At 51.9% G+C, this 20,390-nt stretch overlaps 1 protein-coding gene across 4 annotated transcripts; it reads right to left on the bottom strand.

Annotated features, from left to right (window-relative positions):
• Positions 1–2,301: 2,301 nt before the first annotated feature.
• Positions 2,302–20,375, bottom strand: ANKRD16 (ankyrin repeat domain 16). Of its 4 annotated transcripts, XM_061346868.1 has the most exons (9): positions 20,302–20,375; positions 19,045–19,392; positions 18,282–18,502; positions 14,209–14,251; positions 12,755–12,863; positions 11,086–11,247; positions 5,912–5,990; positions 3,895–4,094; positions 2,302–3,474 (listed from the first exon to the last, which is right to left on the bottom strand). In XM_061346868.1, the coding sequence occupies exons 2-8, from the start codon at positions 19,287–19,289 to the stop codon at positions 3,934–3,936; spliced, it is 1,020 nt and encodes a 339-aa protein (XP_061202852.1). In that variant the 5' UTR covers positions 19,290–19,392; positions 20,302–20,375; the 3' UTR covers positions 2,302–3,474; positions 3,895–3,933. The 4 variants fall into 4 exon arrangements, with proteins under 4 accessions (XP_061202852.1, XP_061202851.1, XP_061202853.1 ...); XM_061346867.1 differs by lacking the exon at positions 2,302–3,474 and having other exon boundaries at positions 3,515–4,094; XM_061346869.1 differs by lacking the exons at positions 2,302–3,474; positions 5,912–5,990 and having other exon boundaries at positions 3,515–4,094.
• Between the last annotated feature and the right edge of the window lie 15 nt (positions 20,376–20,390).

Below are 20,390 nucleotides of genomic sequence, written 5' to 3' on the forward strand. Positions count from 1 at the left end.
ATCCTCACCTCTACCCAGTCTCCACCACCCACCGCTTCCTGAAGCCAGGTAGGAATTTCCCAGCTGAGCTCTGGTTTTAGTGTCCTGTGGATCCACATGATGGGGATGGGGAGAGAGCTGGGACAGGAACACACACACAGCGGTTGTGGCAAAGACAGAAACGTGGATTAAACACCAGAGAGCTTAAGACATCTTAATTTGATCATATGGCTGCATCCCCTGTGTTTGGATGGAGCTGAGGAACAATTCCTTCCCCAGAGGGTGCTCAGGCATTGGAACAGGCTGCCCAGAGCAGGGCTGCAGTCACCATCACTGCAAGTGCTCACACACCATGGAGATGAGGCCTCAGTGCCATGGGTCAGTGGTGGCCTTGGCAGTGCTGGGAACGGTTGGGCTGGATGAGCTTAAAGGGCTTTTCCAACCTGGCTGATTCTGAGATTTTACCAGGACACACCGGGCTGGTGAAGAACTTGGTGAAGCTTCATCATGCAGCCAAAACCCCACAGTGGTGTTTTGGATGGGGAGCACAAGGTCTCCTTTCAAATGACTTCAGTATTTGGGAAGGCTGCTTATCACAGACTGGTTTGTGTTGGAAGGGACCTTAAAGCTCATCCAGTTCCAGCCCCTGCCACAGGCAGGGACCCCTTCCACTAGAGCAGCTTGCTCCAAGCCCCTGTGTCCAACCTGGCCTTGAACACTGCCAGGGATGGGGCAGCCACAGCTTCTCTGGGCACCCTGTGCCAGCCCCTCAGCACCCTCACAGGGAAGAGCTTCTGCCTTATCTCCAACCTGAACCTCCCCTGTTTCAGTTTGAACCCATCACCCCTTGTCCTATCACTCCAGTCCCTGATGAAGAGCCCGTCTCCAGCATCCTTCGGGCCCCCTTCAGACACTGGAAGCTGCTCTGAGGTCTCCACGCAGTTTCTCTTCTCCAGGCTCAACAGCCCCAGTGTTCTCAGCCTGTCTCCATACAGGAGCTGCTCCAGCCCCTGAGCATCCTCGTGGCCTCCTCTGGACTTGCTCCAACAGCTCCATGTCCTCATGTTGAGGGCACCAGAACTGCACAGAATGCTGCAAGTGCGGTCTCAGAGAGCAGAATGGAGGGGCAGGATCAGAGGGACCTCATCTCAGTCACATCCTACAAGACAGAAGCACAAAGTCTCCTCTGTGGCTGCAGGACCCCCATCAAGCACCGGTGTTGTGCTGGTGTCACAGCCCAGCACTGAAGCCATGTGCCGCCTGCTGGGCTCCTCTCCAAGCTGCCTTCAGCACCTTGTGGCAGCGAGCCCGGCTCCTGGGCTTGCTCCCCAGGGAACAGCCGCCTGCTCTGTCCCTCCATGGGAGGCGTGTGCTGGGAACACGACACGGATTCACACACACACACACTGCTGAGCTCTTCCCTGCAGCACGCTCGGTGGGCACAAAGCTCTCTGACCCCTTGTTTCTACCTTGCAGTGAGTAACCAAGAGCTGAAGCAGGCAGAAAGACACCAAGGGCTCTTCCCTGGGCTGATCCTGAATCCATTTGCCTTTTCTAATGTCCTTTTGTACCTGATCTTCTGCACTAACTACAGCCAGTTTGTTCCTGTTGCATCCTTTTACTGCCTGAGGGGCAGATCTAAATGAAGGGCAAATCATAGAATGGTTTGGGTTGGAAGGGAGCTTAAAGCTCCTCCAGTTCCAACCCCCTGCCACAGGCAGGGACCCCTTCCACTAGAGCAGCTTGCTCCAAGCCCGTGTCCAACCTGGCCTTGAGCACTGCCAGGGATGGGGCAGCCACAACACATAAAAGAGTGCTGGAGCTGTGCCATTACATCTCACTTTTGGATGCAAGCGCAGTGCCTGAGCTCCCCATCCCAGGTGGGCAGACCCTCTGCTATTGTACAGAAGCCTTTGGAAATCATAAAGCACCTTCAAAAGAATGCAAATTCCCTGTTTGCCATGACCAGGAGAGCTAGGGACAGGCACTGGGAAACATTGTCACTTGTTTTCTCCTAAAAGCTTACATTCACAAGCAATCTGAACTCATCAGCAGGGATACTGGGAGGAAACACCTCCTTCATGGTCTGCTAACATCATGGGAAGTGGGAATAAAGCAGCTCCTTGCATTTACTGGGTTTGCTGTGTGGAGGCCAGGGCCAGATTTATGGAAGGATTCGGGATCTTTAGAGCAATAAAGCCACCTCCTCACCTGCCCAGGAGCTGATGCAGCTCCCACCATCCCACACCATTAACACCTTCCAGCGTTAGTTCACTTTCCCTCTTTGGTGGTGAACACCTTTCATCAATGGAAAACCAAGATAGGGGAACACTGACAAAACCCAGGTCTTTGTAGGCACATCTGGAAGAGTCTTAAGATGCTTCCAAACCCCTCTTGTTCCCCTCTTACAGCCCCCCAGTTTATTCCAGTGAGCACACAGCCTCTTCTCATGCAATGCATGCCAGGAGAGGAGAGGAGGCCTTAACCCTGCTGCTAAAGCTGTTTAGCTCAAGAGGAGCACGGCACTGTTGTCGCTCTGGCTTAGGATCATCACAGCCAATTCTGCTCCAGGGACCACGGGGTGGGAATTCCCCATTCCAACACAGCTCAGCATCATCTTCCCACCACTGGGGAGCACATGGGTTGTGCATTAAACCTTAACGTGAGCCCCACGGCTTGGGCTCGTGTTATAGCCCAGGCCACTCAGTTATAGGCCTGATTTTTAGCATCTGCTATCATCAGACCTGCAGAATCCTGTTGGGTTTTATGTCTTGATATTACCTACAGACAGGGGCGTGCCATGGAATGACCTTATCATTCCAGATACCTACAAATAAAACCAAAGAGCAACAGGAGCTCTCACCTTCACGTGTATTCCAGGCCATTAGACATATTGGCCACATTAAATATTAACCCATTTCCTTATACATTTCAAAAAAACCCCAGATTATCTGTAAAGTTCATCAGTGATGACAAGTGCCAAGCAAAACCAGACTAACAAATCCCTCTTTTTTCCACTCTGATCCAAAGACCCATGATGTCACTGTAAGGTTGAGGTCTTACTATTGACTTCAGATGCCTCTGGGATCCACAAGATATAGGCTGATTAAGCTTGAAGGCTCCCTACACTTGTCCTCTGCAGCTCAAACCTGATGAAGAGTCACCAAGGGCTCATTGCACATGCTCAGCCTCACTCAGGGGCTATCATAAGAGGTGGCCACTCAAAGCAACTGAAGAGATTAGTGGTGAGCAGGTCTATAAAGGGCTATAAAACCAATGGTTAAGGTGCAACTTCTCCATCAGGATGTCCATTTTATGTCTACATCCCAGTAAACTCTAGCTTAGGAGACATCCCAGGAGATTCAAACCATGCAGGTACCCAGAAGTCATCTAACAGTAGCCCATAGAGCACATTCCCTGGTTATCCTGCATGGAGCTGGGGCCTTAGCTGTTTGGATGTGCTGGGTGCTGCACAAGAAGAGGTGAAGTTCAGTCCTGAAATGTGGAAGGGAAAGAAGGATAATGATTAAATTTACAATAGGGTCATCACAGGAGCATAATAGTCCAGACCCATCACATCCATTAACTTTTTGAGATAATCCTATTTAAAGCATGCTTCCATCCCTGGCAGTGTTCAAGGCCAGGTTGGACACAGGAGCTTGGAGCAAGCTGCTCTAGTGGAAGGGGTCCCTGCCCGTGGCAGGGGTTGGAACTGGAGGAGCTTTAAGGTCCCTTCAACCCAAACCAAGCTGGGATTCTGACTATCATTTTGAGATACTCCTATTTAAAACACATTTTCTCCCATACTTCCCAAGCGTCAAACTTTGTTTCTCTGCTCAATCCTTGGGCAAAAATCCTCTCATTTTAAACAGGTTTGCTTAAATGTGAACAGTTTTTAAGTGATAACTAACATACCACACTGAGATCAAACAGGCTTCTCTTTCCCATTACATCTCACGTGCCGACGTTTGCATCTTGGAAAACCTGGATGACATCCGGCTTCCTTGCGAGCTGCCGAGCCAGCATGCCTGTGCCATCCGGGGTGTCCTGCAGCCCAGCACGGAGCAGAACCCGTGCGGCATCTGCCTGCTGCCCAGCACAGGCTGCATGTAGAGCTGTGGGGGGACAAGAGGGTGTTGGTTGATGAGAAGCTCCCCATGACCCAGCTTCAGTGTGTGCTTGAGCCCAGAACCCCCCCCCGTGTGCTGGGCTGCACCCCCAGAGCGTGAGCAGCAGCTCAGGGAGGGGATCCTGCCCCTCTGCTGTGCTCTGGGGAGACCCCCCCTGCAGCCCTGATCCAGCTCTGGGGCAGCAGCACAAGAGGGACGTGGAGCTGTTGGAGCGAGTGCAGAGGAGGCCATGGAGATGCTGCGAGGGCTGGAGCAGCTCTGCTCTGGAGCCAGGCTGAGAGAGCTGGGCTGGGGCAGCCTGGAGAAGAGAAGGCTCCTGAAGGGGAGACCTTAGAGCAGCTCCAGTGCCTAAAGGGGCTGCAGGAAAGCTGGAGAGGGGCTTGGGACAAGGGCCTGTAGGGACAGGCCAAGGGGAATGGCTTGAACCTGCCCGAGGGGAGACTGAGATGAGCTCTTAGGCAGAAGCTCTTCCCTGTGAGGGTGCTGAGGCGCTGGCACAGGGTGCCCAGAGAAGCTGTGGCTGCCCCATCCCTGGCAGTGTTCAAGGCCAGGTTGGACACAGGGGCTTGGAGCAAGCTGCTCCAGTGGAAGGGGTCCCTGCCCGTGGCAGGGGTTGGAACTGGAGGAGCTTTGAGGTCCCTTCCAACCCAAACCATTCCACGATTTTGTGCCACCCCAGGAGCTGATACTGCCCTGTGGGTTTGGCCTCAGCCTGCTTCAGGTGCAAGCATCAGATTTTCATAGAAGGAAACAAAGCCAGCCAAGGGAACACACAGAGGGTGAAAGATGACTTTTCTCAGTTGCAACACCCAGCCAAGCACAGGGAATGGCACAGCAGGACTCAGCTTCTGCAGCCATGTATGCCTACAGCAGCAATGGGATGACTAAACCTGCACAATCAGGGGCCAGTCCCTTACATAGGTCCCTCTGCAGCATCCTTGTAGCCCCCTTCAGACACTGGAAGCTGCTCTGAGGTCTCCACACAGCTTCTCTTCTCCAGGCTCAACAGCCCCAATGTTCTCAGCCTGTCTCCATACGGGAGATGCTCTAGCTCCCTTACAGCAAAGGTGCTGGGCAGCTGACAGGCACAAGGAGCAGAGCTCAGCTTTACTCCCCGAGGCACTGGAGGGGGAGATGGTCACCAGTGAAGCGTGGCATGAAGCAAACCTGACAAATGGGGAAGTTGCCAATCACAGCAATAGCTGAAACCATTTATATATGGGGGAGGGTTTGTCAGAGGGAGACATGACACAAGAGATGCCTCAGACTCTCACGCTGGGAATGCCAACTCTCTAGCATTACTATAGCAACTATATTCACGTTCAAGCTCTCATTATTTGCTATCAGCCATTCCTAGGCAGTTTGCTGAGGAACTGAGGCTTCAGAGCTTCCGGAATCCTATTTGTCTGCCCATCCTAATGGTTTCAAAGTGGTTAATTTCAATGCAATTTCAAGGCCAGGCAGGAGTATCAAAGATATGAAGGTCCTGAGAGTTCCATGCAAAAGAAGCAGCTGGCTACAGAGAAATTAGCATCTGGGTTCTATCCCCCCTGGGAAAGGCCCAGAGCAGGCTCAGCCATGCAATTCAGCATCAGAAGTCCAGCAGGAAGAGAGCCAGTGAATGAAAGCTGCAAAGAAAACCCCCAGGCTTCACATGTCAGACTGCTCCAAGAGCCTTCTGCATCCATGCTTCTAGCATCTCCTCACAGACACAGTGTGGGCTGCTTTGAGGCTGGGCTTGGTATTAAAGCTCGCTCTTGCTGTCATTCAGAGGGTGAACAAATATCTCAGAGGAGCCTTACCTGTACGGCTCTTCCCATCCTTTGCATGGACATCAGCACCAAGGGACAGCAGTGTCTGGATGGTGTGTGCATGTCCTTCCTGCAGCAGCGAGCACAGACACAAGGAAGAGTCAGCAATGTGCAATTCCTAACTATACATGTAACAGAAGTAACACAGGCCTGAAGAGAAATAAGGCCACAAGGGAACTGGTCCTAACTGCATATGGCAGTGGGAAGGGCATAGACGCAAACCCCATCTGTCATGCTCAGATGTGCAGCTACTAGGAGCTGCTTCAGGCTCCAAAGGAAATCAGTGTCGTAGAGTCACAAACTGGTTTGTGTTGGAAGGGCCTTAAGGCTCATCCCATTCCAACCCAGGGACGCCTTCCACTAGAGCAGCTTGCTCCAAGCCCCTGTGTCCAACCTGGCCTTGAGCACTGCCAGGGATGGGGCAGCCACAGCTTCTCTGGGCACCCTGTGCCAGCGCCTCAGCACCCTCACAGGGAAGAGCTTCTGCCTTATCTCCAACCTGAACTTCCCCTGTTTCAGCTTGAACCCATCACCCCTTGTCCTATCTCTGCAGTCCCTGAAGAAGAGCCCCTCTCCAGCATCCTTGTAGATCCCTTCAGACACCGTAAGGCTGCCATGAGGTCACCAAGCAGCTTCTCTTCTTTTCCATCAGGGTAATACCCAGGGATGGTCCAGTTACAGCAGACACACTGGTGTTATCCCACGGGAGGTGGCCAGAGAGATGCCACCAGGCACCTTCTGCATCCCTTCCACTGGTAGCCTATGAGAGGAGTTGGAATTTGACCCTCAGTCAGTGTGCCTGCACACCTTGCATGGCCTGAAAGCAATTTCAACCCAGCAAGAGGCATCCCAGGAGTGTAAGTGAAACAGTGGAAGTTCAGGTTGGAGATAAGGCAGAAGCTCTTCCCTGTGAGGGTGCTGAGGCACTGGCACAGGGTGCCCAGAGAAGCTGTGGCTGCCCCATCCCTGGCAGTGCTCAAGGCCAGGTTGGACACAGGGGCTTGGAGCAAGCTGCTCCAGTGGAAGGGGTTGGAACTGGATGATCTGAAGGTCCTTTCCAACCCAAACTATTCTGGGATTTCATCATTTTCTCTCAAACATTTAACACAACGCTTCAAAATCAAAAGTGTTCAATTATGTCCAATAGTGCTTAAAATCACATCACAGTGCAGAGCTGTCTGTGGTGGTCATAGCTCCACCACCAAACACTGAGCAATGCTTTGACAGGGCACATGTGATAAGACACATAACACAGTCCAGATCCAGGCAGCTTCAGATCTGCTTTTAGACTTGTAGGTCATAGAATCATAGAATAGTGAGGGTTGGAAAGGACCTTAAGATCATCAAGTTCCAACCACCCTGCCATGGGCAGGGACACCTCGCACTAAACCATATCACCCAAGGCCTCGTCCAACCTGGCCTTGAACACTGCCAGGGATGGAGCATTCACAACCTCCCTGGGCAACCCATTCCAGTGCCTCACCACCCTAACAGGAAAGAATTTCCTCCTTATATCCAATCTAAACTTCCCCTGTTTCAGTTTTAACCCATTACCCCTTGTCCTATCACTACAGTCCCTAATGAAGAGTCCCTCCCCAGCATCCCTATAGGCCCCCTTCAGATACTGGAAGGCTGCTATGAGGTCTCCACGCAGCCTTCTCTTCTCCAGGCTGAACAGACCCAACTTTCTCAGCCTGTCTTCATACGGGAGGTGCTCCAGTCCCCTGAGCATCCTCGTGGCCTCCTCTGGATCGTGGTCCATAGATCCACCTTGCACAGCTGGAGGCATGAGGAATCGGGAGGATTGTCTCTCAGTGTGGCTCTGGAGGAGTTAATGCACAAAGGACCTCAGAGAACCGGGTGACAAAACCTAAAGATGTTTCTTAAGAGCAAGTAGGGCACTAATTTGTCTCCTGATCCTGCCTTTGCCTCTCCAGTCCTCGCTGCCAGTCAAGTAACTCAGTTAAACTGCTTTTAACTTCAGTTGGTCCCACAAGTGGAGGATCCCTGATTTCCCCTCCAGAACTGGCCACCAGCCTTTAAACGGACCAAATGTCAGCAAAAAGCCCTGTTTTCCTACACTGTAAACTCACTTCAAGTACCACAGGAACCTAGAAGAGCTCCTACAAAGGTGCATTTCAGCTCAGGGAGCAGAACTTGCTCACTACAAAAGAGACATTGAGGGGCTGGAGCAGGGACAGAGAAGGGCACGGAGCTGGTGCAGGGCCTGGAGCACAGGGGTGATGGGGAAGGGCTGAGGGACCTGGGGGGTTCAGTGTGGAGAAGAGAAGGCTCAGGAGGGACCTGATCGCTGCCTCCAACTGCCTGACAGGAGGATGGAGCCAGGAGGGGCTGGGCTCTGCTCCCAAGGAACAAGGGATGGGACAAGAGGAACCAGCCTCAAGCTGCACCAGGGCAGGTTTAGATGGAGCTGAGGAACAATTCCTGCCCCAGAGGGTGCTCAGGCATTGGAACAGGCTGCCCAGGGCAGGGCTGCAGGCACCGTCCCTGCAAGTGTTCACACAGCGTGGAGACGAGGCCTCAGTGCCATGGGTTAGTGGTGGCCTTGGCAGTGCTGGGGTAATGGTTGGACTGGACGAGCTTAAAGGGCTTTTCCAAACCAGTTGATTCTGTGATCCTATGATGCGATCTGCAGTGCATCCCACAGCAACCTCAGCACCAGCATCTCCTCAAGGATTACTCCGGTATTTGTAACTCCCTGTGAGCAGAAGCAGAACATCACACTCACTCACACACCATCACCACCCACAGCGTCCTCTGCCTTCCCTGTGCCAGCAGCCAATTTAAAACACAGCAGCAGGGGAAGATGCAGCACAGCCCCCACAGCCCTCCTCTCCGCTCCCTTCTCCATAAATAAACCCTCTCTCCCTGAATAACATGCCTGACTTTGTAATGATGGCTTCAATGCAATGAATTAGTCTTTGTTGTGTAGTATGAGAATGGAAGGCTCTTATTTTTAGCCCTAACACCCCCTCTTTCCCCCCTCCATCATCATCATACGACTCAGTAGCATCTTCCCCTCCCCTCCTCAAGGCTCCCATTTGCCTGCTGTATGTAGCAAAGACAGCGTGCTATGAGCTGCTTTAGCTGCCACAGCCTTGGCAGCAAACTGAGTTGAAAGCATGATTTGATTTTCATGTCTTTATAAATGCAAAGTAATAAGAAAAGAACTAAAAACCCCATCAACCCACCAGCCAAACAAATGATGCTGTAAATATAAAGTGACACTGAGCCTCGGGGAGGAAGAGAAACCCATCAAATCTCTCCCCAAGACAGAGCTGGGATCTTCTCCAAGGCACATTATACTCCCCAATAGCCTTGCTGTTGAACGCACCCTTGGCAACCAAAAGGGCTTTCAACATGGGTTTCTTAGAGCACGAGGAAGAGAAGCTGGGAGAAAGGCCTCTTTTGTGGGAGCCAGCAAATGGCCCGGCTGGGTCTTGCTGGAGGAGAATGCTGTTGCCAGCACTCCAAGTAAGTGTCATTGATGCTTTTGTGGGAGCGGGGTGCTGGGTTGTGCTGCTTCATTCCCACTGCAAGTCTAGACTGGGCTCTGAATGCTGCATGTTAGAGCTCACAGGGTTTAACACACAGGGATCTGAGCAGGGACCTCCCCTTGCTGCTGGCAGCCAGCATGATGCACACTGCTGTGACAGCACCAAGTATAAGGGAGGCATCAGGCTCCCAGGAGGGATCCTGGTTGGTGCTTTTGGGATGGGCTCTGCACTCACAGGGAGCATTGCAGGATCCACAGCACCTCAGGACCCATTTCCCACACAGATATGAGATGGGAGGAAGAGAAAGCTCAAACAACTCCCACTGCCTGGGATTCAAAACAGCTCGGAGTGAAGGACACAGATAAGCACCAGGAGCTCTCTCCACCTCCTCTCCTCTCCTTTCTCATGTCTGGCCATGGACAGGCCAGATTCCAACCTGTTGGGACAAACGACTGTTGTTTCACAGCACATCTTCTGTCCAGGAAGCTGCTGACATGGAGAGTGGCTGCTGACCCACTGGGACCCAAACCACCAGGGCTGAAGACAGACAAAGAAATCAGAGCAGCATTCCATCCACGTCTCTTTTGCCACATGAGTGAGGAAACACTGGTGAAGAGCTGCCACAGCTCATGAGGTGTTGGTACCAACAGCCCCCAAAAAACAGCAGGCTGGACTCTCTTCTGCATAACCAGCAGGTCAAAGGAGGTGATCTTGCCCCTCTACTCTGCTCCCGTGAGACCCCACTTGCAGCACTGTGTGCAGTTCTGGTGTCCTCAACATAAAAAGGACATGGAACTGTTGGAACAAGTCCAGAGGAGGCCACGAGGATGATCGGGGCTGAAGCACCTCCCGTACAGAGACAGGCTGAGAACACTGGGGCTGTTGAGCCTGGAGAAGAGAAACTGCATGGAGACCTCAGAGCAGCTTCCAGTGTCTGAAGGGAGCTACAAGGATGCTGGAGAGGGGCTCTTCATCAGGGACTGGAGTGATAGGACAAGGGGTGGTGGGTTCAAACTGAAATGGGAGATTTAGGTTACATATAAGGCAGAAGCTCTTCCCTGTGAGGGTGCTGAGGCGCTGGCACAGGGTGCCCAGAGAAGCTGTGGCTGCCCCATCCCTGGCAGTGTTCAAGGCCAGGTTGGACACAGGGGCTTGGAGCAAGCTTCTCTAGTGGAAGGGGTCCCTGCCCATGGCAGGGGTTGGAACTGGAGGAGCTTTAAGCTCCCTTCCCTACACTATGCACTTTGGTCCAAAGGCAGTGGACTGGAAGAGTAACACTCATCAGTGTGGGTCAAGCCCTATCCAAGGCACAGCCAACTGGATGAGTGGTGAGTTGAGTCCCATCAGCACCCACCTCCACTCCTGCACAGTCATGTGCAAGGCAGGAGGGTTCATTAACCCTCAGCACAGTGGTGTGGGCTGGAGGGTGGTGAACAGAGCAACTGATACCATCCCTGTGCAGAGCTGGACACACTTCATGAGAGTCTAAAACCCATTAAATAGGGTATGGGGCTGGTCAGGAGCAGACAGTGACAGAGGATGAGCTGAAGTGTACATCCTCCATCAGAGGTGAACACTAAAGCCAGCCTGGTTTAGACGCCTGCTTGTAGCACAACAAACTGGCAGAGATGCTGTAGAGGGACAAACCTTGGCTGCATAGTGCAGTGCTGTGAGCTGCAGGGCTGTTGCTCTCTCATTGACATCAACGCCCAGCTCAGAGACAACAAACTGGATGGCTTCATCCTGTGCTGTAACTGCTGCCCGGTGCAGAGCTTGAGCACCTAGTGCATCCGTGGCTGTAGGACAGGCCTGGAATAGGGGAAGAGGGAAAGGGAAAGCAATGAACAGCTTGGCCAAACCTTCAAGGATAATCACAGCTGGAGCAGAACCCTGTCTGCTTGCCACAGCCATGGTGATGAACACACGGGGTGTCCCCAGCAGGACCACTGCTGTTGGTGGCACAACAGTTTGCAGACCAGAGCAGGCTGCAAAACTAGTACCAAAAAAGAGCAAAGCAAATTCTCTCCTCTGCTGGAGCACATACAATGGGGTTTAACTCTTCAAACCAGCGAGAAACAGCCCATCTCCAACTGCTGTGCTGGTGGAGAAGCAGCTGAAAACGGATAGAGACAGGGATATGGGTGGATGACCTTATGAGATCTCTTTTGTGAGTCTCTGGCCATCAACCACAATGACACTAAATCAAGAAGGGTAACAGAAGTAATACACATTGAGTACACTCATCTTAAAGGGTATAATCCAGCCTCTTGAAGTCTAGTGGGCCTGATTCATGGCTTTATAATCCTAAAAGGTAGCAACACTGCCATTAGTGTTTCCAGCGCTGCTTCATGGCACTAAGCCAGGGCATCACAAGGAGGAAATCAACTGTTCCATCTTCACTGCCTGAAACGTGGGACTATGAATGTAACCACCCTTCACAAGCGTTTCGTGCTGTAAGGGCCAGATGAGCAAAGATAAGCACAGGAACATCTGAAGCCAGCAAGCATCTACGCACTCAAACACAACATGGGCATCAAAGCATCTCTGTATTACAGCTGAGTAAATCCAAAGCTTGTGCTTTTGAGAAGTGTGGAACCTCCTTCCCTCGCCTGCTCCATGCCACGCTGGGGGCTCAGGTGGCCAATTCCACCTCCCAGTGTGGCACAAACAGATTGAGTCCATGATTCTATGACTGGTTTTGCCAGTGACGTGCACTGGTTCACGATGGTACCCAACAAACACCAGAGCTGGTGCAGGGGAGAGGCAAAGCAGACAACGAGGCACAACCCCACCTCTGTGGCAGGCTCCAGCCAGCTCACAGCAATCCAGCTGGCAATAAGGTGGCAGTGGTCAGGTTCTTGCTGTGTCCAACTGGCTCTGCTGACATCCCTTTATGCCTTGTGTACTGGAGGAAACCAGGGATTACTGGGAGATAACATGGGAACAGCAGCTGCCATGAGAGATGGAGGCAGAGCCGGACACCTCGGTGTTATCCACCCTCAGCATCACCACCAGGGCCACCACACTGAGCCCTGGCACTCCCCAGTGCTGGTGTTGGCTTTGCCACAGCAAATCCTGTCCCCTCCTGCCACTGCCTTGTGTCTCCATCCCCATTCACCAGCTATAGGGACGTACCTCTGCCACAGGGCAAGATCTGCACTACAAGTCCTGGTGCTCGTCTCCAGGGGGAATTCCCCTCCTTTTGCAATTCACTTCTTACACATTGGGAATCTGCTCCATGGGAACACATGGATTACCTGTCCTGGCAGCTCTGGGTCAGGTCCTGGAGGAGGAAACCGAGGTTTCTGGCACCTACCTGGTGTTTTTCCAGGAGCAGCCGGGCAACGCTGACGTGCCCATTCTGGACAGCATCCATAAAGGGAGTGACTCCACATTTATCCCTGCTGTCAGGTTTGTAGTGGCACCTGGGAGGGAAGGAAAAAGCCAGGACAAAGTTGTTGCTGGCTCCAAAATCCATCCTGCATGAGTTGCTTTGCATTGGTGGGGTGGGAGACTATTGGTGGATGGGTTTGGAAATGGCATATACCATGGATAAACCTACCTCAGTGCTTTATGGCCTGGAAGTGGGGTTTTCTGGGGTCAGAGATCTGCTATTCAGCTAATGCAGCTTGCTACAGGAAAGCCAAGGCTCTACAGATGATTTCCCTTGCCTCCCAAAACCAGGATGTGTTTGGGGTAAGAGGCAGCGGACAAAGCCATATCCTCATGTAACACCACCCCATACAAAATCAAAGCCCAGAGATCTCACTCAGGTTAAAGCTCCACTGAAATAAGGCTGAATTAAAATGCAAATCCTGGCTCAGATCACAGGAATATGTTTATGCTGGGGCAAGCCTGGCCAGCAATTAAGGCTGGGATGAGCTGGTTAAGAGGAGCCATGGTTGTGATGCCCAGGGAAAGCTGCTCCAGCTCTGGCAGTGCTGGTTTGGAAGGTCTCAGGGTCAGGATGAGATTTAAAGCTGATTTAAGCCATTTCACAGCAGTATCCTGGGAGCTACAGCCTGAGAAGAAAGCCTGGGGGCTAAGCCCAGCCTGGAGGGGTTTCAGTGTGAAGAAGAGAAGGCTCAGGGGGGACCTGATGGCTGCCTCCAACTGCCTGACAGGAGGATGGAGCCAGGAGGGGCTGGGCTCTGCTCCCAAGGAACAAGGGATGGGACAAGAGGAACCGGCCTCAAGCTGCACCAGGGCAGGTTTAGATGGAGCTGAGGAACAATTCCTGCCCCAGAGGGTGCTCAGGCATTGGAACAGGCTGCCCAGGGCAGGGCTGCAGGCACCGTCCCTGCAAGTGTTCACACAGCGTGGAGACAAGGCCTCAGTGCCATGGGGCAGTGGTGGCCTTGGCACTGCTGGGGTAATGGTTGGGCTGGATGAGCCTAAAGGGCTTTTCCAACCCAGTTGATTCTGTGATTCTATGGCTCTGGAGCAGCTGCCCCCAGAACTGAGCTGTTTTGTTGTTCTGGTGTGGCCTCGGACACACTGGGAATGAATCAGCACAGAAAAGGAGCCGTTACACAACCGGGGTTTATGTCATAGCCAAGTCAGAGCCTATCCAGAGAGCATCCGTGTCTCAGAGGGCTCTAACCAGCTGTGAAAATCCCAGAGGAAATGGACACAGCCTCGGGATCGCATGCAGGGCAGCTGTGCAGCCAGGCTTCCCGAATGCAATGAATGCCTTTTTGTGTCCTGGTGGCTGGAGTGAGCCTGGCAGGGGATGGGAGGTGGGGAAGAGCTGGGAGGATTCCTGCTTACCGCGTCAGGAGCAGCTCCACAACATCGGAACAGCCGTGCATCGCTATGAGAGAGAAAAACGCCACTGATTTACGCTTTCAGGCCACACAGTGAAACACAATCACCTTTCTGACCCTTTTGGCTTACTGACAATGAGGGAATGGCTTCCAAGAGGCTTTAAATTCAAAGCTTTGGGTTTTTTCAACATATCTCGAGCCTTTCCTTTCCCTGATCCTATAGGAAAACACCACATAAACCACAGAAAAGGCACCATTTGCCTCTACCTGCTGAGTACAAGCAATTAAGCTGACACAAAGATCTCTTCTTGCAAGTATTGGGTAATCCCTGGAGTGAAAGCTGAGAGGATGAACACAGAGCAAGGAGCTGGTGAAGAGCTGGATGGTATTTCCAGCCCCTTCTCAGCCACTACTCATCACTCCCATCTCATCATCCTAATGAAGCATCCTCACCCAGACAGCAGCATCTCTGAGGAAAAACAACAACAGTGGGGGAGGATTTGAGCATCAAGCCCTGATAATAAAACCAAACCACACTGACATTGTATTACAGTGATGCAGTAATACACATTGCATTATTACAATGTCAGGACAACTTTGATCTGCCTTTTTGGCTTCCCCCCCCCCGGCCCCTTCAGGTCATTTTGCAAACCAAATGAAACACATTAAAGGCAAAAGCCCAGCAAACCAAGCCCAGAGCTGCTACAACACGCTATTAACTGTGTGTGAGGGAAGAACAGCCCCTGGCACATGTGTGTTACCAGCAATAACCTTCAGACACAGCTGCACAATAGCTGCTCTCTGAAAACCCAAGGAAGGGCTCCCATCCTCCCAGATCTTGGCCATTTGCTCTCTTTGCCTCAGGCTACGGATACAAGGAGCAGCAAGGCTTAAGGAATCAACATGAAAAAGAATTGCACAGGGGAGAAAATTAAGCAGGGATAACTGTGCCAGGAAGCCAGCTGGCCTGGTCACGGGTTAATGTGCTCATATCCACACCCTTGGGATGTCAACTCATTGAGACAGCACTTGGTCTTGACATGATTTCCCCCAGCATCATCTCCAGCTCCTCGCCCATATCCCTGCCTCAGGAGCTGTATCCATGTAACTGGGCTTTATGGTGGGGTGTGTAGAGGTGCTGGCACCAGCACCCACCCAGCAGCAGCCTCTAGCATCATCCTGGGTTACAACCATGCTGGGAACAAAGGTGGTTTAAGCAGCTCCAGGCTTTCCCACTGCCCAGTTGCTCCCCCACCAGCAGCTGCTCCCCCACCTTGTGGTCCAGGTCTAATCTGGATCAGTGAAATAACCAGGAATGAATCCAAATCATGGCATAAGGGCTTGGCCACAGTGGAAATCAAACACAGGAGAGGACACAGATAGGAAAACACCTCTATGAAGCAGTGAGAAGTGGGTGCTGGATCCCACCATCACTGTACCCCCATATCCCAAGCGCTATGAGGCAGGGAGGAGATCAAGCTCAAGGTCAGAAGCACCCCTCTTCCTCAGGACAGGGCTCATCCTGCTCCTGAGCCTGTCCCCACACCCTCAACCCCCAGATTATGTGGGGAGAAGGTTGAGAAGGGGCTGTGAGCCCAGTTTACCAGCCCAGACATGGAAGCACAAGAACTGGGATTGAGCAGGGGCAGAAGAACACGCAGATACACAAGGATTAGCATCCCATTCACACAACCTGCTCCTTGCCACCCAGCCTGAAAACATCAAGCAACTCATCATCATTCCCAGGTCAAACACAAGGACTAAGGCACAGGCAATGCTCCTGGGCTGGGGCTGTCACAGCTGATGAGCACAGGGCAGCTACTGAGGGTTGGAGAAGGAATCAGAGCAACATCAAGGAGCAACATACCCAACAGATTCATTACAGCACAGCAGGGGTCTCCTCACAACACCTCGGGTCTTTCCAGAGAGTCAATCCCTATTAAATCCTTTAGGAAATGAGTTTTGGTAGCTGTAGGTTTGAGCAGTGCCTCCTCACACTCAACCTGCAGAGACAGTGCCAAGCCCCGGGGGATGCTCCTGATCCCTACACGTTTCACATTCAGGTCAACCTCCTCCTCCATGCACCCCCCAGCCCTGAGCCTACCCCACAGTGTTACCTTGACTTGGTGTCACACACCTCTCCCATCAGTCTCCAACCTCACTGCAGCTCCTGAGGGCAGAGCTAAAGGGATTTAAGCTCTGGGAACATCCATGCTTTACCTGCACTGCCTAACTGAGATGAGTTTGGGGGAAACCAGACCCAATACTCTCTAAAGCAGGACCAACTTAATTCTGCATTGGGCCATTCAACTTATTAAGACTCAGAGAACTTAACTGAGGCCCATATTGTGCATCATCCATGAATTACAGATGGATTCATTAACATGAATCACTCCATCTCAAAGATAAAAGAGTCAGAAAGCCAGAAACCAAATGCAACCATTCAGCCAACTGTGCCCTTCTGCTCCCCACCATGCCTAATGTCATTTGAGGTTCTTCAAACCAGTTCACTCCCTTGATGTGTCCTTTAAAACCAATGAAAAGGGCAGACAAGGGGAACTGGACAACCCTAACAACAGCTCCCAAGTATTCCCAGCAGGGACAAGCCTTTCCCTTTGCAGAAAGGCAACCTGGATTTCTCACTAGATAAAACCTCCTTATGTGAGAATACCATGACCTGGGATGATGAGAAAATGAACATGAGCCGGCTTCAGTGTGCGCTTGCAGCCCAGAAAGCAACCGTATCCTGGGCTGCATCAAAAGGAGTGTGACCAGCAGGTCAAAGGAGGTGATCCTGCCCCTTTATTCTGCTCTCGTGAGACCTCACTTGGAGTATTGTGTGCAGTTCTGGTGTCCTCAACATAAAAAGGACATGGATCTGTTGGAACAAGCCCAGAGGAGGTCACGAGAATGATCAGCGGCTGGAGCACCTCCCATATGAAGACAGGCTGAGAAAGTTGGGGCTGTTCAGCCTGGAGAAGAGAAGGCTGCGTGGAGACCTCATAGCAGCCTTCCTTCCCCCAGGCTCCTAAGGGGGCCTATAGGGATGCTGGGGATGGACTCTTCATTAGGGACTGTAGTGATAGGACAAGGGGTAATGGGTTAAAACTGAAACAGGGGAAGTTTAGATTGGATATAAGGAAGAAATTCTTTCCTGTTAGGGTGGTGAGGCACTGGAATGGGTTGCCCAAGGAGGTTGTGAATGCTCCATCCCTGGCAGTGTTCAAGGCCAGGTTGGACACAGCCTTGGGTGACACGGTTTACTGTGAGGTGTCCCTGCCCATGGCAGGGGGGGTGGAACTGGATGATCTTAGGGTCCTTTCCAACCCTAACTATTCTATGATTTGATAATGACCTAATCCAGCAAGTACTCAGAGGAAAAAAAGATCATTTTGAGAGGTATTTCTCTTACAAAACCTTGCAACAAGATAAAGCAGGCTGTCACAACTGGCCCTCAACAGGCAGATCCCAAAAGGTGCCTCTCAACAGCTCTGCTGCTTTCAGGACAGTTAAAAAGCCAGGATATGCTTGGAGCCTTGTAGATGTTCTGAGCCACAGGAGCTTGGGCATATCTGCCCCAGGGAACCAGAGATGAAGACCAAGACCCTGCTCCAAGGAGACCAAAGTCAGTGGGACACCACGAGTGCTCCTGGGATGGATCCACTGCTCCCAGGAGAACAGAACTGTTACCACAAAAACATGGTCTGAAACCCACTGAAATGGGAACTGAGGATCCCCCAACCTCACAAGCTCAGTCTTTGGTGCACCATTAAGAACCATGAAAGCTAATTCTTGCTGTTTATGTGAAAGCAACTGAAATGAGTGGTTGCCCTGAGGTGAAACCCTGCAAAGAGAGAGCAGAGCACTGACCTTCAGAAAGGCAAGTTTCCCACTAACTCCCGCCATTACCCTCTTTCATTTAATTGCAATAACTTCATATTTCACTGTTTCCCTGTGGTTTTGGCCACACTTGGCTTTTCCAAATTAAACATAAAGCAAAAAAAACAGCCCTTTTTGGTTCTCCACTGCCCCTCCTCTTCTCATCTAACCTATCTGATGGCAATGGGATACTCTTACCTGCTGTGTGCAGAGGTGTTCTTTTTATCGTGCTCTCCGTGTCCCAGCTGCACGGGGACACATCCAGCAGGTACCTGAGCACCTGGGGATGGCCCTCCCGGCTCGCAATGTGGAAGCAATTCCAGCCATCCTTATTCTTCAGCAGTGGGTTGGCTCCGTGCTCCACGAGAGCTTTGATCACCTCCAGGTTCTTCCTGGTACAAGCCATCATGAGGGGAGTCCTGATAGAAAAAGGAGGCAAGGAGAATAACCTGAGAGATGGTGCCCTAAGAACCTGAAGGCTTTTGATCCTCTACTGAGAGGCAGTAGGAAACTTTGCTGGCTGAAGGAACAAGAGAAGGCTCCTGAAGGGGAGACCTTAGAGCAGCTCCAGTGCCTAAAGGGGCTGCAGGAAAGCTGGAGAGGGGCTTGGGACAAGGGCCTGTAGGGACAGGCCAAGGGGAATGGCTTGAACCTGCAGGAGGGGAGACTGAGCTGAGCTCTTAGGCAGAAGCTCTTCCCTGTGAGGGTGCTGAGGCGCTGGCACAGGGTGCCCAGAGAAGCTGTGGCTGCCCCATCCCTGGCAGTGTTCAAGGCCAGGTTGGACACAGGGGCTTGGAGCAAGCTGCTCCAGTGGAAGGGGTCCCTGCCTGTGGCAGGGGTTGGAGCTGGAGGAGCTTTAAGCTCCCTTCCAACCCAAACCATTCAATGATGCTGAATGACTCCTCCTGCACCCAAACCCGTTCCAAGGATCCCTCCACCTCACAGCCAAGCAGTTTCCTACCAGTCTGCCTTCTTCAAGCAGTCCACACTGGCTCCTCTCTCCAGGAGGAAGGACACGCATTCCTCATGGCCCATGGAGGCTGCTTCATGGAGGGGTCTTTTGTAGTCACCGTTGACCACCTCGATATCCATGCCCAGGTCCTCCACAAGGAAGGTGAGGACATCCCGGTGCCCATAGCGGGCAGCGTGGTGCAGGAGTGTGTCCCCCAGGCGCCCATAGCGCCAGGGCTGCAATTCCAGGTCCATGGCATTGTCCGGATGCAGCTCATCCCGGAGGAGATCCAGGCGTCCCTCCTGCACCAGCCGGAGGAGCCGCTTCGGCTTCTCCCCTTCAGCCACGGCTGGAGATCTGGGGGGAAAGAGGGAAAGATCAGGATGATGGTTTCAATCTGATGGCTGCTGCCTGGGGTGGGATGGACTGAGATGGCCTTTTCCCATAGGAGAAACAGAACCCAGCCTCTAGCTCCAGAAACAACGGGAATGTGTTTTTTCCATCAGTAAATCCACAAACTGGCTTCTCCCTCAGGATAAGCTGAAGTTCCCTTGGGAACAGCAAAAAGTGGCCCATCCTTTAGGAGAAATGGAAACTCCTTTATCCCTTAGCAAAACACATTTAATTTTCCCTCAGGAAAACCAGGAAGAGGTTTGTACCTCTGGAAAACCAGGGATTTCATTTTCAGTCTGCCAGCTTATAAACTGGCCTTTCCCTTAGGAAAAAGAGAATCTATTTCTCCTTAGGAAAACCAGAAATGTCTTTTTCCCTTAGGAAAAACTAAAACTGGCTGCTCCCTTGGGAAAAACTGAAACTCCCCTTTCCCCTCAGGAACAACAGAAAATGCCTTTCCTGTGGGGAAAACAGAAACCAACTTCTCCTGGAAAACCTGAAGTTTCCAAGGGGAAAAAGAAGTTATTTTCCCATAGGAAAACAAGGAAGGGGCTCTCTCTCAGGAAACCCAGACATTTCCATCAGGAAAAAGAGAAACCCAGCTCCCCCTCCAGGAAACGCGACATTCCCTTTTCTTCAGGAAAACCAGAGACCCGCCTCTTCCTATAGGGAAAACACAAACTTACTTTTCCCTTGGGAAAACAAGAAATTAGCTGTCTCCGCAGGGAAATGTGACTTTCTCTTTTCCATCTGGAAAGCACTTGGTCTCTCCCTTAGGAAAATCGGGAATTTCCATTTCCCCCCAGGAAAACTAAAATACTCCTTTTCCCCTCTGGAAAATCACCTGCGCCGTCAGCAAACCCAGAAATGCACCGTTCCTTCAGGAACACCTGAATTTTCCCGTTTCCTCCGGAAAACCACTCATTTCCCTCGGGAAAGCCAGAAGCCCCCTTACCCTTCAG

Source organism: Neopsephotus bourkii, unplaced genomic scaffold (genome assembly GCF_033783945.1).
Source record: "Neopsephotus bourkii isolate Nb327-2 ecotype Australia unplaced genomic scaffold, CSIRO-AGI_Nbou_v1 NB_281, whole genome shotgun sequence".
Taxonomy (NCBI): domain Eukaryota; kingdom Metazoa; phylum Chordata; class Aves; order Psittaciformes; family Psittacidae; genus Neopsephotus; species Neopsephotus bourkii.